The following is an 18,239-nucleotide window of genomic DNA, read 5'->3' on the forward strand; positions in this document are numbered from 1 at the left end:
GAACCAACTTCCAAGCGAAGTGGTGCTGGCTCCTACTCTGGGGGTCTTTAAGACAAGGCTTGACAACCACCTTGCTGGGGTCATTTGACCCCAGTACTCTTTCCTGCCATGGCAGGGGGTTGGACTTGATGATCTGCTCAGGTCCCTTCTGACCCTACTAACTATGAAACTATGAAATCATTTGTGTGAGTTATGCAAGTGCTGTTGTTACTGCATATTTGGCCAACTCAGACACAGAATTTGTGATGTGTCTAAATTTCCACAAGTGTCTTCTAGACTTGGAAATTTAACATAGGTATCTTAGTTTCATCCAGTGGATTGCCCACAAAACCGTATTTCCCTCATAGTTTCAGTCTTATATATAGTTTCGCCCCACACAAATCTGGGGCCACACAACCCCCGCCCCCACCTTGCCCTCCCAGACAAGCAGCAGGAGCTGCTCAGGATGAGCAGATGTGGGAGCCACTGGGCATGTGGACCAGCAGCTCCTGGACAAGTGGTGTGCAGTGGTGGAAGCCACCCCCTCATCCCTGCACCCCCCAGATGAGCAGCAGCTCTGTCCTGCATCCGCTCCGCCCCAGCTGGGCAGCGCTTGCCCCTGCCCCAGCCTTAGCTCCACTCCTCCCTCACTGTGGGTGCCTTGATCGCCCCCCGCACCCCTTCCTTTCCCCTTTACCTTCCACCAGACTTACTAGACTAGACTTACCAGCTGCACACCAGTCTAGTATCAGAAATCAGATAGGTATTGGCCAATATGCTTCCTTAAAAATCAGCTATCGGTATCAGCCCCAAAAATCTGTGTTGGTGCACCCCTATATATTATTAATTACTTTTGAAGCTCAGAGTAATTTATTTCTTGGGGTATCACCAGCGCATCCAGGCTTGGGAGACATTATTATGACTGAAGCTGTTCCGAATTACAGCAGTACTTGCACTAAAATATCCATCAGTGAGCAAGCTCCAGTCTCAAGGGACTACATTAAAATATCTCAAAGTTTTAACTAAAATATTCTTTTGACCTCTAGTTAGAGACTATTCCTATTAGACAGCTTTTTGCTAGCCATTTGGGTGGGCACTTAAGGCAGGTTTCTCTGTAATTGGTCCCACATCATTCACTTCCCTTACAACAGTATGGCTTTACATCTACACTCCAGATACACAGCTGCTGGATGAAAGGTTTGAAGAATTACTCGTTTGTTTTTCTTTTCTGTAATGTGTGAGAAGGCTATAAATCGTTGCTTGTCTGTATGTTTCCATTTTCATTTTTTTGAGAAACACACAGAGAATTGGACAGTAGTTTGGTAGCATCTTTTTGTGACTTGGCATACCTATATGATGCAACTCAGACCTCAGCTCATTTCTGAAATGTTGCGGGTTTTGCTTCCCTTAATCTAACACTGGTAAATCTCATTGTGCAGCACACTAATTGCTCCCTGTCTAAACAAATGTGTCCCATATTTTGCTGGTTAATCTCCAACCTTTACCAAAACTTTCTGAAATACATTTAAAATAAAATTCAGATAGCAGATATTTTATCTGTAGGTAACATTGTCACATTAGGTAGAGATTTAGGTCTTCAGAAGAAAAGACATATTTCCTTCTCCTAATTTTAAATCTTAGATTGGTTAATATGTTTTTTAATGTCAACACTCCTTGTGATGATGACTTGAAGCCACACGTACTAACACAATTGTGTTTTTGGGGAGGGAAATGAACATGCTGATTTGTAAAGGCTTCAAAGAAGCCCATAATGCATATTATGTAAAATGAGATCCCTTCATTAGTTTGTAGACACACCGTCCAAAATAGGATATGAACAGGGTGTTAAGCAATTACTATTTGAAGAGGCTTCCCTTATGCAGAATATTCATTAATGCTGTTGCTTGTTTGAAATCTGTCTCCATGGCTTGGAACCACTGTCAGAATTACCTTTCATGAAAGATCTGTACGTTCCCTAATCCCTTTTCTTTTTCCCAAGCTGGATAACGTTAGCCTTCATGATCTGAAAATATATCTTTAAAAAACCCTTGCAAAGATACCTGAGAAATGGCCAGATCCCTACACAGGACTGAAAGCAAATACTAATGCTTTCTTTTTAAAAAGTCTGTTATCCTGACCTCATTCACTGCAGCCCTATCTCCTCTTCTGAAAGTTCTGTAATTCTAGTGACATAATAGATCTATTAACTTCTACCATAGCTGCTGCCAGATGGTCCCAAATTATTCTGAAACAGAAATAGCTTTCCATGCAAACTGCTAATAAAAAACAAGAATGCATGTACTGCACTGTGAAATCATAGTTAACTCTGCTTCTTGATCTTTGAGCTTTCTTTAGCAATAGGCAAGCCTGTTGACATAAAGAATGCCTTTCGGTCCCTAATGATGCTATACTCTCTGCCTTCTTCTCTGCTGTCTCTCAAAATGTTCACAAATCCTTGTTTTAAAAGAGCAAATACAATTTATCCTAGACAGCCTAACTAACTGCCAAATACAAAAAGAAACTAAGCAGTTTAAAGCGCATGAAAAGTGGAGTTGTTTGAAGCTCCCTGGGAAATTCCAAGCCAAAAGCTTGCAAAGAACTTCTTTCTAACTACTCATTTGGTCTAGTAAAAGATATCACATCTACCCATATAACTTTGCCTGAACATTTCAAAAAAGGTTTTGGTTATTCTCTAAATTGTCTGTGGAAAATTTAAAAAATAAATCTTTTTGAAAAATCAGACTCTTCTACAAAGTTCCAAAGGTGAGCCAGCTGACTCCAGTAATGAGAAGGCTTCCCAGGTTGCTTGCAGGGAATTGTGGCCCATCTGGAAAGTATGGAGTAAGTGGTAGGCTTGGGAGTCTCTCCTTATGGAATGGGGAACCTAGGAGTCCTGTGAGCACTAGCTCTAGCTTTGTGGCAAGCTCTGAAAGCTGCGGTTTATGGCCAGATTTTTAGGTCTTCCCAGACTCTGTCCTACACAACCTCAACTTTCAGGCTTGCCGTTTCATAGACCTTGGAACATACCTATGTTTCAGCAAATATTAATTAAAACAAAGATATATCTGATCTCCTTAGCCTGGAAAAGTGCAGGCTCAGGGGTGATCTGATGGCCACCTATAAGTTTATCAGGGGTGACCACCAGTATCTGAGGGAACGTTTGTTCACCACAGCGCTCCAAGGGATGATGAGGTGAACGGTTATAAACTCCTGCAAGACCGTTTCAGGCTGGACATAAGGAAGAATTTCTTTACTGTCCGAGCCCCCAAGGTCTGGAACAGCCTGCCATCGGAGGTGGTTCAAGCACCTACATTGAACACCTTCAAGAGCAAATTGGATGCTTATCTTGCTGGGATCCTATGACCCCAGCTGACTTCCTGCCCTTTGGGCAGCAGCCTGGACTCAATGATCTTCTGACGTCCCTTCCAGCCCTAATGTCTATGAAACCTGATGTGTCTGCAACATATTTCAGTTTCAGTAACAAAAATTTGTTTTCTTAAAAAAGAATAATTCCTGACCCTTTCTACTGATGAAAATGCTTGCCTACAAAATATTTTGCTTGTACTGAAAGCATTAAAGCTAATAACTGTTCAAATGTACCAGTATCAAATAGAAAGGAGCCATCTATATCTGCCATTAGCAGGACAAGATCATCAAAAGATCCTCTGTGAGAATCAATAAACTTAAAATGTTTGATTTGATGTGCATTTTTGAAGCATATAATATATTTATAAAATAATGCTACATTCAGACTTACTATATTTTTATTTGAACCCATTCTGGAAAACCAATTTTCATCACTTTTATATTTATACTACTTCACAGTGGAATCTAATACGTAATATGTATTTTAAAGGTGTAAACCTCTTAACCAAAAATGTTCCTGCAGATAGTGATGGTCTGGTGTAGACCATTAGCTGTTCGTTTAGATGGCCCCATCCTGTTTCACTTCCTCATTTTTAACCATTGAGAGATATATACCCTGTTAATTCCTTATTGGTGTCACCAGGCATTTGCTGATTTGTTTAGCACATCTGAGTCACATGTTCGGCACTTGAGTAGCATGCTGGATTATTTAGCGCATAGCTCTCTTGATTGTCATCTTCCCTTTTGTAAAAAGTAGATTTCACCTGGCAAATATTTTTATTATTTCTATTGCCCTTTCTTTTGTAACTCCTCTGTGCTATTCTGATGATTTTGGTGTATAGCCCTTTATTAAACACTGAGAAATCATCCATTGTTATACTTGCTCAATCACAGGTAGCTTTGGAAATTACTAGACATTTTCACCAAAGCAATTTCTGAAACCAGCCCATTTCCTTTCCTTGTGACTGATGTGACTGTCCTTTCTGCAAGATCTCTGGGTAGCTGGTTGCTCTCTGCGATAGAATCACTGACTGAAACATAAATCTACTTTTTTCATAGTTTCATAGTTTCTAGGGTCGGAAGGGACCTGAGCAGATCATCTAGTCCGACCCCCTGCCATGGCAGGAAGAGCACTGGGGTCAAATGACCCCAATAAGGTGGTCATCCAACCTCCTCTTAAAAACCCCCAGGGTGGGAGCCTGCACCACCTCACTTGGAAGCTGGTTCCAGACCCTAGCCGCCCTGACCGTGAAGTAGCGCCTCCTGATGTCTAACTTAAACCTTCCCTCCGCCAGCTTGTGACCATTGTTCCTGGTCACTCCTTGCGGCGCTCGGGGGAACAGGGACTCCCCCAGCGCCTGCTGATCCCCCCTAACCAGTTTATAACAGGCCACAAGATCCCCCCTCAGCCTTCTCTTTTGAAGGCTGAACAGGTTCAGGTCCCGCAACCTTTCCTCATAGGACCTACCCTGCTGTCCCTTGATCATACGAGTGGCCCTCCTCTGGACCCTCTCGATGCTGTCCACATCCCTCTTAAAGTGCGGCGCCCAGAACTGGACGCAGTACTCCAACTGCGGCCTGACCAGTGCCACATAGAGGGGGAGGATCACCTCCTTGGACCTGCTTGAGATGCATCTGTGGATGCACGACAAGGTGCAGTTGGCCTTCCTAGCCGCCTCCCCACATTGCCGACTCATGTTCATCTTGGAGTCAATAATGACTCCCAGATCCTTTTCCACCTCCGTGCTGACGCCTGATCTAGACACCTATTTTGGAATTCTCCATAATTTCCAAATCAGACCTTGAAATAGTGAAGTGAAGTACTGGCATAAAATCTGACTCTGTATGACTTCTCTGTGGAGCCTGGCAGACATGGGGTTTTTTGTAGTGCTACAAGCTAGGTACAGACAGTCAAAAAGCCTGAGGCTGAATTGATTCAGTCTTTGCAGGTTAGTCTAAACTGCACAGATTAAATTGAAACAAAAGTGAACAGACATTTACCTTTGATTCAGGAAATGCAGCCACATGCCGGCAGTGGATCAGGCCAGAAGCCAGGGAGCACTAGAGCTCGGTTGTCTGGTTGGGTTGTGTGTTCACTTCCTCTCCTTGCTGTTCCTGAAGTCTCTAGGATTTGCAGTCCAGAATTGCAACAGCAGGACTCGGCCTGGTTGCTCGTTACAGCCCAGCCCAGCCCAGGGCTGGAAAGCATGCTGGGCAACTGTGATTTCACTTGAATCAAGAAGGGGTGTGAGACAGAAGTTTCAGAAACCGGTTTGATGCAAATCAGTTAAGTCTGATACTACATTCGACCAAGTTTATCTTAAACTAGTTTCAGCCATTTTGAAACTGGTTACAGGTTTAAACCAGTTTCTTATCACTTAAACCAGTTTATGTGTAACTTTTGTCCCTGGCTACAAAGTTTGTAGAGCTGCCAACTATACTAATGCTATGGGCAGGCACAGCCTCCTGGCTGGAGTGTGACAAAGTTGACAAAAAGGCCTGTTCTCTAGCGAGGGGGGTTACTCCTTAGCTTCACCAATTTCCCCAGATAAATCCACTGGTCTCCAGTCTGAGGCTGCCTACCATCTGGGAACTTTAAGGGCTTGTGGTGTTTGAGCACCAGGAACCCTTTAAAGCTGCTGGTGCTGCTGCCTACAAGCCCAGGAGTGCTGGGGACAGGACTGCTGGGGTTGCCCTGAGTCAGTGAGGGCTGACTGGGTTTTTTGCCCGCTGCATGCTAACCTGGACATCAGGGGCTGACTGGGCAGTTTTTCCACCTGGTAAACTGCTGTTGCCATCGCAGCCCTGTGTTCCCATAGCTGCCATATGGCAATGGAGATTGGGCAGCCTGCAAGCCTCCCTGAAAACTTCCCACTGGGAGGGAGCTCCTCTCCCTTCTTCTCTCCCCCTTGGAGGGTGGGGAAGAGAGCAGAGCAGTGTGGGATAGTGGGTGGCTTAAGACCTAGCCACATATAAAATTTGTCCAAGCAGGACAAAGAAGTTGCTGTTTCAAACAGCAACTTCTTTGTCATGGATTTGCCATTTCTGGGGCTGATCTGCCATTTTTATAGCACACCAAATGTTATAAACATGTGGCTGCTCACTTTTCACTCATATTTTGACCACTGCCCATTTCAACAAATGCAATTCCTTATTCTTAAATCTCTCTTCTTTAACCATGAGTGATCCAGAACACGCTAATGCAAGAACATATGATTTCCATAACTCTTGCTGGCTTCCTATTCTGCTATATTTTCTTTTCAAAATTACCCTTTTTTTCCCCCCCAAACTCTCTAAAGTCTTGTTTCAACCTGTCTTTTTGGCCTTAGAGTCAACAATTTTCTCGCCTCCTTATTCTGTTTCTAAGGTCTTCACCTCTTCCCTGCCCTCTTTTCTGACTCAAGCATATTTCATCATGTTTACAGCTCTGGGTTTTTTTCCCAAAGGTAAACACTGAACTCTGCTACTTATCAATCAGTCTCAATTTTATACTCTTTGTGCCCCTGGTTTTTGTCCTGATTTTGTAGACGTAAGCCTTCCTGCCCCCTTTCCCCCACTCTCTTTTCAGGGATTCCTTAGCTTTGAAGGAACTGTGACTATACTAATTGCCCTTTCTCCAGCCTCATAGAAAAAGGCCTTATGGCATATGAACAGAATATGTAGCAGCTGAACACTTTGAGCAATAGAAAAAAAAAAGAATGAAGTCATCTTTACTAGTGTTATTCAGGAAATATAATGAAAAAAATTACTTGAAAATTACTTCGAATCTGCAAGATGCAAGAATAAAGGGGTGAAGGGGTATAATAAACATAAGCCTGTGTTCAGGAATCTGTGTGGCTTCCAGGTTTTTACTTAGAATCTAGTTTTGAAATTTGATTCCCAGCATTTTGCTGGCAGAGTAAATGTGCATTTACATTTATATGTATATTTAAATATAAAAAATTAAAAATCCCAAATGCCTTGTCTTTTAACAGAAGTGGGGAATAATTACTTGTAAATGATTTCTTGTTAAGGGGAAAGGATTATTTTTTTAAAGGTTTGTGGGGAAAAAATGACACATTCAGGTAATGAATTCAGACCGACTTCTTCCTCCCTCTTTTTTCTCCTGTTTAGCATTTTCCACTTTTTTACCCTGTGATGTACAAGCGCTCACTGGTTAATTATGTATATATTTAGCTACTGCATGTGTTGGGCTTATTATTGTCATCTAATTAGATGTAACTCGAACTGCTTGCTTCTAGAAAAATCATTAAAAATTCTTTCCTAATGACCTAGAGATGACAAAATGTCTGTAAAGTGTGAAGAAGCAGACAAGCACAGGAACATCGCTCTTAAAGAGTGTTAATCCAGATGCTGCAATCATCTAATTAAACAATATTTTGCTGTCATTAACATTTTCACCAAGGAATTGCAGTTATAATTTCTTTGTCAGCTGTCTCTAGATCACTTTACCTTCAAAACTAAAGTGCCATATAAAAACATTAAATTGGATGGTTTAATTAAAAAGTTTTTTTTAATGAAGAAACATATCCGGTATTTCTGAGATCTCATTTACTGTGCCTGAGTTTTTATTGTTCAAGTAGATTAGTGTCATAGGCTTGTAATATTTAATATTCAGCTTTTAACATTAATCTCTATAAGCCTAGTTGGTGAAAAATCTGCAGCCTCTAGAAAGGTACGATGTCTCCCAGTAGCAGTACAGGTTTATGCTTTATAATTATTCAGCAAGAGACAAAACAGTGACAATTCTTCTGTGCAATCACCTAACAAGTGGCATTGTGCTAAAATTCATTTATCTGCTTGCTTTATAGTCTGTAAAGGATCACAGTAATATTAAAACTGATCAAAAGAATGCCTCTTGTAAAATTAAAACAGTTATTTTTATGCGTCTTTAGAATTATGGGTTTATAATGCCATAATACTTGAGTCACTTCTGTGCATCCAGATATCCATAAATGTAGAATCCCTATAACATCTAACTTATAGTTTCTCTACATTTCCAATTTAAACTAAGATTTGATATAGTTTGTTTTTATTTATTGATGTCATAATGTAAATATTTGAATTAAGAAGCAGCAGCAAGACCTTTTTTTGAAAAATAAATAGTATAATTACTATACTTGGCTTTAAAAAAAATTTAGTGAAGGAGAGAAATGGAAAATCTAAAAAGAAATTAAATTGTGTGTCCAAAACTAAACAACAAATCAGAACCTTGACTGGAGGCTAGTTAGAGCTGGGTAGTCAGTGGTTTTCCACCCCATGACACTTTTTGAAATTTAAAAAAAAAATCTCTCTGAAAGAGGGACAAAAAGTCAAAGTCTCAAAAAGTTTTCTTTGAGCTAATAACAATATGCAAAGAAAAATCAGGTCACTTGAAACATTTATTTTGATTGCAAACTTTTCTCTCCTGTCTACAGTTAATTAACTAGGATTTCTAAATTTAAAGTCATTGCAAGCCTAAAAGTGATGTTACTGTTTTCAAAATGTTCAAATGAGAAGGTTTGATAATTTTAAGATTTTAAGACTTCTCAAACCAAGGGATATGTTGAGGTTCACCCTTTATTGTTAGCTGTTCTGACTTTGAAGAATCAGTACTTTTTTCACTGAAAAATATTTTGTCAAAATCTCTTTAGTTCTACTCCTGACTCAAACTTGTTTGTTTAATATGCTATGTCCTGCAACCTTGCAACCTAAGTAAGTGTTAGAGTAAATTAGAATAGTTAAAAATATATTTGGTCATTAAAAATGTATTATATAAATATGTATTTAGTAGTATAAACTTATTGTATGTGATTATTTCATATTTTTGCTTTGAATTACTTTATGGCATTGATTTACTTTACTTTGTTTTTGAAAGAACAGCATACAGTTCTACTGGTACATAGAGAGTTCAAAGAAAAACAAAAGGTAAATTCATTTGAGACCCCAAGATCAGGCTCAGAAACTGCTTTTTATGCAAGTAGTCCCATTGGCTTCAGTGAAGATTATCATGTGGGAAAACCCACATAAGAATGTTTATTTTATAATAAGAAAATTCTTAATGTTATAATATCACCTTTCATTTTAGATTCTCTAGCAACTTTACATATGTCAATTAATTGAAACCTTTTGGGGAAGTAATACCCCCATTTTACAAATAGGGAAAATGAGGCACAGAAAAGTTAGGTTTCTGTTCCCATTTGTTGTTTCAAGACTTCGGCAGAGTCAAGGGGAAAAAACCCTAAAACTATTAGCTTTCAGATCACCTTTCTCCTCCCCCCTTCACATTGACAAACTCTGGTCTTCTGCTTGAATCATAGATTTAATAAACAAGAATCATATAACACATATTCAAGGATTTTAGTAATTGTGGAAGTTATATAAAATTATAGCATCATTCATCTGCATTTCATTAATTATATATTAAAAACAAACAATTGGTTCTAGATTCATTTTACCAAGTTCTTTTTGCAGCTAAATTAATTATATACATTTACTAAAAGTACCAAATTGAGAACACAATAACTGTTATTAATGCCTACTTTTACTGGTAACAGTGAGGCTGCGTGTAAAAATAGAGAAATGCTTGTTGTTTGTCAACATTAATTGAAAAAAATAGCATGTTTGCAGAGCAATGAAAGTCTTATTTCAGTAAAGCAGGCATGATTTTTGTGTAGAACTGCAAATACATCCCAGAACAAGGAAGGCTATGTTTTCTTGGACCTGGTTGTGTACCCCAGGAATCTATCCGGAATCTAAAAGGAAGCAGTTAGTGAGACAGGGCTGTAAATCTGTAGCACGACTGGGAATTGTTAATCCAGGTTATTTCAGTATGTTAATTATATATATTAAACACACACACACAAGCATATTTATTACTCGATTTTGTTTTCCAAGAATCTTGTTGCATATTATGATTCTCAGTCAATATGTTGGTGGGTTCGGTATTGACTCATTTTTTCAACATTTCACATCATTGATTTTTTTTTTAACTACTGCTGTATACAAATTGACAACAGTAGAAGGTTTCTTCCTTATATTTTCCTTCTCATAGTTGGCCATGAATTTTTTATTTTAGTTATTCATTTTAGATGCAAATTATTCTTTATAAATTGTATCTACACGTTAGTTCCACTCATTTCAATTGCTGGCATGTAGTAATGGGATTTTTTTCCCTTAGATTTGAGGGGACAGGCTTTGGAGCTAGAATTTAGCTTTGCTGTTTGGGAAGGTTTTAATTTTAAAATTATTTAGGAAAGAACATTAAAGCAAACATTATGGGTGCTTCTAGATGTGCTGCAGGGCTGCTCTGACACAGTATAATTACAGTGTGTCAGAGCAGACTCAATTAATCGAGACTGCTGAAGCACGGTAATTACCATGCTCCAGCAGCCTCCTGTGTCTCATGTATCAGTGTCCCTGTGCTTCAAAATGGTGGTAGGGGCGCTTGAACTAAAGCTCAATGAACAAGCTTTAGTTCAAGTGCTCCTGCCACCTTTTTGAAGTGCTGATGCTGATACATGAGACACTGAGGCACTTTAATAAGACCAGCTCTTAGAGCTGGTCTAATTAAAGCACCCCTCCCCTCTACCTCCAGCCTAAGTGTAAAGCATATTTAGTTAGTTTAATAAAAGATATTAAATTTACCCAAAGAACCTTGTCTCCCTGGTTAAGTACAGACAGTCAGAAAGCACGAGGCTGAATCGATTCAGTCTTTGCAGGTTAGTCTAAACTGCAGAGATTAAACTGAGAAACAACTGGACATACATTCACTTTTGATTCAGGAAATGCAGCCACATGCTTGCAGTGGCTCAAGCCAGAAGGTGCTAGAGTATGGTTGTCTGGCATGTAGCTGGCATGGGCTGCGTATTCACTTCCTTCTCCTGCTGCACCTGAGGTCTCTGGGTTTGCAGTCTAGAATCACAGAAGCAGGACTCTGCAGGGTTGTTCATTACTTCCTCTACCTGCTTCCAGATGCCTCTGGGAGTTGTAGTCCACAGTCATAGCCAGCAGCAACTTTCAGTAAGTTCAGCAGGGCAGGGCAGCTCTGTATTCAGCCAGTTTGTGACCCCCGTTCCCCCCCCCATTTGAGGGCCAAGCCTTTCAGCTTGGTGTGAGGAAACAGGTAAAAAAGGAACCCTTTTGGGTCAATGAGCAATAAACAGTCCAGCTTCCAGGCAAGTTTGCTAGGGAACGTCAGCTTGGAAGAATAGCAGAAGGAGAGAGATGACCGATTAAGAGACCAAGGGAAATGGCTGGAGGGCATCACAATACCAGAGCCACTGCCACTGCCACTGCTGCTGCCTCTGCTTGCACATGTGAGGTTTCTGTCCAGGCACAACTGCTTACTATGGAGGCTTTCAGCCAGGTCCAGGTTTCATACTGTGGGAACTGTGGCTTGCAGGTCCTTCCAGTGAAGGCCAGGTCAGGGAGTGCTTGCAGTGTGAGTGGGGCTCCTAGTGGTGTCTTTCAGGGAACAGGCAAGAGCACTACAGGAAAAGGTGGTGAGGCTCTGAAGCATCCTCTACCATGAGGCATTCATTGATTTGAAGCTGGAGGAGACCTCCGGGACTGTGGAGGAAGAAATGCCAGAGGCAGTGCTAGAGAATAGTGAGGACATGGACACCCAAGAAGGTGGAAGCTGGAGGCTTGTGACTTCTGGCAGGAAGCAGAGATCTTCACTTCCACCTGCAGTGATTAATCTGGAGAACAGATATGCAGTTCTAGCAGCAGAGAGGGAGGAGCATTTTCCATTGGTGGAGGAAGACAGACCCAGTCTCACCAAGGTGGGAAAGATCAAGATGGCCACCACCATGAAGAAGTGATGGGTGGTGGTGGTTGGAGACTCCCTTCTGCAGGGGACAGAGGGAGCCATCTGCTGACCTGACCCATTGTCTTGGGAGGTCTGCTTCTTGCCTGGAGCCCAGATCCGAGATTTCATGGAGGGACTACCGAGGCTTATCCAGCCCTTTGACTACTACCCCATGCTGCCTATCCATGTGGGCACCAATGATATTGCCAGAGGAGACCCTCAGCATATCAAGAGTGACTACAGGGCTCTAGATGCAAGGATGAGGAGTTCTGGGGCTCAAGTTGTGTCCTCGTCAATCCTTCCAGTCAAGGGAAAGGGCCTGGACAGGGGCAGGAGCATCCTGTAGATAAACATCTGGCTGTGCAGGTGGTGTTGCCAGCAGGGCTTTGGCTTCTTCGACCATGGGATGTTCATCCAAGAAGAAGGATTGCTGCAAAGAGATGGGAATCACCTGATGAAGAGAGGGAAGAGCGTCTTTGCAGACGGGTTCACTAACCTTGTGAGGAGGGTTTTAAACTAGGTTCACTGGGGGATGGAGACCAAAGCCCTAAGGTAAGTGGGGAAGCAGGAGACCTAGAGGAAGAGCAAGCAGGAGTGGACAACAGGGGAGGTGATCTCATACTTCCTGAGAAATCAGGGCAATCAACTAGTTACCTCATGTGCCTGTACACAAATGCAAGGAGCCTGGGAAACAAGCAGGAAGAATTGGAAGTCCTTGCACAGTCACAGTACTATGACATGATGTGAATAATGGAGACTCGATGGGATAGCTCACATGACTGGAGCACTGTCATGGATGGGTACAAACTGTTTAGGAAGGACAGGTAGGGGAGAAGAGGAGGAGTTGCACTTTATGTAAACAAGCTATATGATTGCTCAGAGATCCAGAATGAAGCTGGAGATAGGCCTGTTGAGAGTCTCTGGGTTAGGGTCAGAGGGGAGACCAACAAAGGTGATGTTGTGGTGGGGATCTGCCATAGACCACCAGAACAGGAGGAAGTGGTGGATGAGGTTTTCTTCAAACAGCTAGTGCAAGTTTCATGATCACAGGCCCTGGTTGTCACAGGGGACTTCAGTCACCCTGACATCTGCTGGGAGGGCAATACAGCAGTGCACAGGCAATGCAGGAAGTTTTTGGAGAATGTTGAGGACAACTTCCTGGTGCAGATGTTGGACTAAGGACCATGCTTTTCTTGGGTTACTGCTCACAAACAAGGAAGAATTCGTGAGGAATGTAATAGTATGGCAACTTGGGTAGCAGTGACCACAAGATGATGGAGTTCAGGATCCTGAGGAAAGGAAGGATGGAGAGCAGCAGAGTAAGAATCCTGGACTTCAGAAAAGCAGACTTTGACTCACTCAGGGAACTCATGGGCAGGATCCCCTGGGAAACCAGACTGAGGGGGAGAGGAGTCCAGGAAAACTGGCTGTATTTTAAAGAAGCCTTACTGAGAGTGCAGGAACAAACCACTTTGATGTGCAGGAAGACTAGCAAGTATAGCAGAAGACCAGCTTGGCTTAGCAGGGAACTCTTCAGTAAACTAAATCACAAAAAGGAAGCTTATAAGAAGTGGAAACTTGGACAGTTAACTAGGGAAGAATATAAGAGTGTTGCTTGGGCATGCAGGGATGAAGTCAAGAAGGCCAAAGCGCAATTGGAATTGCAGCTAGCAAGGGATGTGAAGGGTAAGAAGGGTTTCTACAAGTATGTCGGTAGCAAGAGGAGGGTATGGGAAAGTGTGGGTTCCTTACTGAACAGGGAAGGCAGCCTTGTGACAAGAGGATGCCAAAAAGTCTCAAGGGCTCAATGCCTTTTTTGCCTCCATCTTCACAGACAAGGTCAGCACCTAGACTACTTCACTGGGCAGTACAGTTTGGGAAGGAAGTGAGCAGCCCTCAGTGTTGAAACAACAGGTTAAGGACTACTTAGAAAAGCTGGACATGTGCAAGTCCATGGGGCTGGATGGGATGCACCCGAAGGTGCTGAGGGAGTTAGCTGATGTGATTGCACAGCCATTGGCCATCATCTTTTAAAACTCATGTTGATCAGGAGAGGTCCCGGATTATTGGAAAAGGACAAACATAGTGCCCATACTTAAGAAATGGAAAAAGGAGGATCCAGGGAACTACAGACCAGTCAGCCTTACCTTAGTCCCTGAAAAAAATCATGAAATAGATCCTCAAGGAATCCATTTCTAAGCACTTGGAGGAGAAAAGGTTGATTAGGAACAGTCGCCATGGATTCACTAGGGGCAAATTATGCCTGACCAACCTGATTACCTTCTATGATATGACTGGCTCTGTGGATGCAGGGAGACTGGTAGATGTGATGTACCTTGATTTTAGCAAGGATTTTGATATGATCTCCCACAACATTCTCTCAGGCAAGATAAGGAAGCATGGGCTGGATGAATGGACTGTGAAGTGGATAGAAAACAGGGTGGAGCATTGGGCTCAGAAAGTATTAATCAATGGCATGGTGTCTAGCTGGCTGCCGGTATTAAGTGGAGTGCCCCAGGGGTTGGTCCTGGGGCTAGTTTTGTTCAATGTCTTCATCAGCAACCTGGAAGATGGGATGGAGTGCATCCAGTAATCCATCCCAAGTTTGCAGATGACACCAAGCTGTGGGGAGTAGTAGATATGCTATAAGGTAGGGCTAGGATTCAGAGTGACCTAGACAAATTGGAGGATTGGGCCGAAAGGAATCTCATGAGGATCAACTAGTACAAGTGCAAAGTCCAGCACTTAGGATGGAACAATCCCATGCACCAGTACAGCATTAGGGCTGACTGGCTGGACAGCAGCTCTCAGAAAAGGATGTGGGGTTACAGTGGGCAATAAACTGAATATGAGCCAACAGTGTGCCCTTGTTTCCAAGAAGGTTAACAACATACTGGCCTGCATTGGTAGCTGTGTTGCCAGTTGGTGAAGGGAAGTGATTATTCCCCTCTATTCAGCAATGGTGAGGCCACATCTGGTGTACTGTGTTCAGTTTTGGGCCCCCCCACTACAGAAAGGATGTGAATAAATTAGAGAGTCCAGCAGAAGGTGACAAAAAGGTGAAGGGATGGGTGACATGACTTATGAGGAAAGACTGAAAAAACTGGGCTTATTTAGTCCAGAGAAGACTGAGAGGGGACTTAATAGCAACTGTCAACTACCTGAAGCAGGGTTGAAAAGAGGATGGAGTTAGACTGTTCTCAGTGCTGGAGCAGGCAGCACAGCCCAGCCCAGGGCTGGAAAGCATGCTGGGATACTGAAGGACTCTGATTTAACTTAAACCAGGAAGGGGTCTCCGACAGAAGTTTCATAAACCAATTTGAACCAAATCAATTAGGCCTGATACTACATTCAGTGAGGTATATCTTAAATTAGTTTCAGCCATTTTGAAATTGGTTTATGTGCACTGAACTTCTATTCTGTTACAGGTCTAAACCAGTTTGTGATGACTCGAACCAGTTTTTGTGCAACTTCTGTGCCTGGCCCCTGTGACAGCAGTTGTCCAAAAACATGAAAATCAGCAGCCATCATGTTTTCTGTTTTTTCTTCTGATGCCCCAATTACTCTTTCAGGTCAAGAGACAATTTGAACCAGTTGTGCCTACATACCTGAATTTGAACACGAGGCAGATCCAGGAGGGGTGCACTGGTGCATTTGCAACTGACTTTGATTCCTGCTTTACCCAAAGTTTAAAACCAACTGCCTGACAGTGGCAGCAGCATTTTATAGTCATCATTTCTAGTGAGAAAGTCAATTGACTTCATTGTAATCTACCTGATTTCTTCTAAAGTCTTCATTCCACAAGTGTTAACAACCCTCTCTTAATCATCTTGATGTCCCACCAAGCAAACTATCCTTTGTTCTGCCATTCTGCTGGCTGTTAGTGACTCCTGGTAATAAAGCTCCTATTTCAGAGCCCTGCAGATTGTTTTAAATTTATTCCAATGAAGTTATTAGTTTTTACTTTAATCTTAAACTGAATAATACAGTGCTAGTCCTCTAGCATATTAGTAAAACTTCTGGTTTATTTTTAACTGGAGAAAAATATGTGTTGTTTCATATGTGATGATGTATCTAGATCCACTCAAACTTACACATTTATACACAAACCTTTAGAAAGAGTCATAACTTACAGTATTGATAACCACTTGTATATACACAGTACAGATAGTTTTCCATTAATGTCTTTTAATTTTATAAGTCAATTGGAACTATACTAAAATATACTTTTTTTGACATGTAAATATATTTACACGAGCCCAGTGTCCATCCTCAGTAGATTACCTGGATGCTGGATATGTCAGTAAGATGTGTGTAAGGAGCTAGTAGTGGAACATATTTAACTTCAGTTTCTGAAGCAATTGCAGGGCTGCCTAGTAGATGCTACTGCTAACTAATGCTGGAGGAGCTTCCATGTAGCCATAGTTGCATACATAATGATTCAGGAGATGGGAGGAACTGTGTGAGGATAGATCCTCCAGGCTCTTTAAAGTTCTCCCCTTCTCTTCCTTCCCCTTACTGCAGGGGTGGACAATTATTTTGGGCAGAGGGCCACTTACTCAGTTTTGGCAAGCCATCAAGGGCTGCAGGACAGGCAGCCAGGGGCAGATAAATATTAATTTTCTAAATTTTGTAGGGGCCCTGCAGGCCGGATAGAATGGCCTGGTGGGCCACATCTGGCCCACAGGCTGCATTTTGCCTACCCCTGCCTTACTCCCATTGTGCTCTTATATAAGCAACTTGTGCAGAGCAGGGTTCTATATTGCCAATGCTATATGTTATACTTCTGTTGCTCTATATCTTTCAGCAAATAATGTAATAAATATTATTCTTAGAGATAGGCCCAAATTCCAAAAATTCAGATACAGATTCCTAAAATTTGCCATTTGAATTCATTACTGTGCCAGCCATAATATGTTGGCTACAACTGATACAGCCATAATATGCTGGTTACAACTGATAAATATTCAGTGAAGGAGAGAAATGGAAAGGTGAAAGTTATCCTTTACATGAAAGCAAAAATATTCTTCCAGCTTTAAAGTACACCAAATGTTTTGAAAATTGCAGTGTCATAAATGGAGAGTTTTGCATTAGGATTTGCTTTTAACCAAATTTTTTTCTGAACTTTGTTGTCCCCTTCATATTCCACATACCGTCTGTGAATGCAGACTTCTGACTTGTAATTCAGAAACAATGGTTTTGATGCTGTATTTCATTGGACCAACAAAGTCAGATGCATGAAATCAAAAGCATGCTTTATTTTACAGGTAATAACCTTTTTAACACAGTGGCTGGGATTAGGAAAATGTAAAGATAATTTAATACTAGATTATTTATCCTTTCCTGTATACACTACATGGTATAACTTTTACATTTTTTTCTCTACATTAGGACGAACATACAATGATCTAAATCAGTACCCTGTATTCCCGTGGGTGTTAACAAACTATGAATCAGAGGAGTTGGACCTGACCCTTCCAGGCAACTTCAGGGATCTTTCAAAGGTATATCAACCATTTATGTTTAAGAAATTTAGTCAGTTTTCTTAATTAGACAGTATATTACTTTTATCAGTACTGAAAAGATTAAATTAAATTAAGATTTTCAGGAAAATAATATAATTTTATAAGATCGTGATATTAAAAATGTTATTGTAAAAATGAGATACGTTGTCTATTTATATAAACAGAAGTGTTGGCTGGACTTGAGTAAAAATGTGCATGTAGATTAAGAAAGCTAGAATTAATGCTCTTAACAAAAATTATTTACAGTGAGGGTTGCCAAAATATAGTTTCATAGTTTGTAGGGTCAGAAGGGACCTGAACAGATCATCAAGTCTGACCCCCTACCCTGGGCAGGAACAAGTCCTGGGATCATAATACCCCAGCCAGCTATCTATCCAACCTCCTCTTGAAAACCCCTAAGGTAGGGGAGAGCACCACCTCCCCTGGGAGCTCATTCCAGAGCCTGGCAGCCCTAACCATAAAGTAATGTCTTCTGATATTGATCCTGAACCTGCTCCCAATTTGTGGCCATTATTCCTTGTTATCCCAGGTGGTGCCTGGGGGAACAGAGCCTCGCCTATTTTCTGCTGTTTCCCCCC

The 18,239-nt window shown here is 41.5% G+C and overlaps 1 protein-coding gene across 3 annotated transcripts in view; it reads left to right on the top strand.

Annotated features, from left to right (window-relative positions):
* LOC109302590 (neurobeachin-like) overlaps nt 1–18,239 on the top strand; it is a 494,933-nt gene that overhangs the window by 304,783 nt on the left and 171,911 nt on the right. For all 3 annotated transcript variants that reach the window (XM_019524185.1, XM_019524186.1, XM_019524187.1), the window contains exon 9: nt 17,528–17,640. In XM_019524185.1, coding sequence (XP_019379730.1) covers nt 17,528–17,640 — 113 coding nt within the window. The remainder of the gene's footprint in view (nt 1–17,527; nt 17,641–18,239) is intronic.

The sequence above is a fragment of the Gavialis gangeticus genome, unplaced genomic scaffold (genome assembly GCF_001723915.1).
Source record: "Gavialis gangeticus isolate Ggan-Ray unplaced genomic scaffold, GavGan_comp1, whole genome shotgun sequence".
Lineage (NCBI taxonomy): Eukaryota > Metazoa > Chordata > Crocodylia > Gavialidae > Gavialis > Gavialis gangeticus.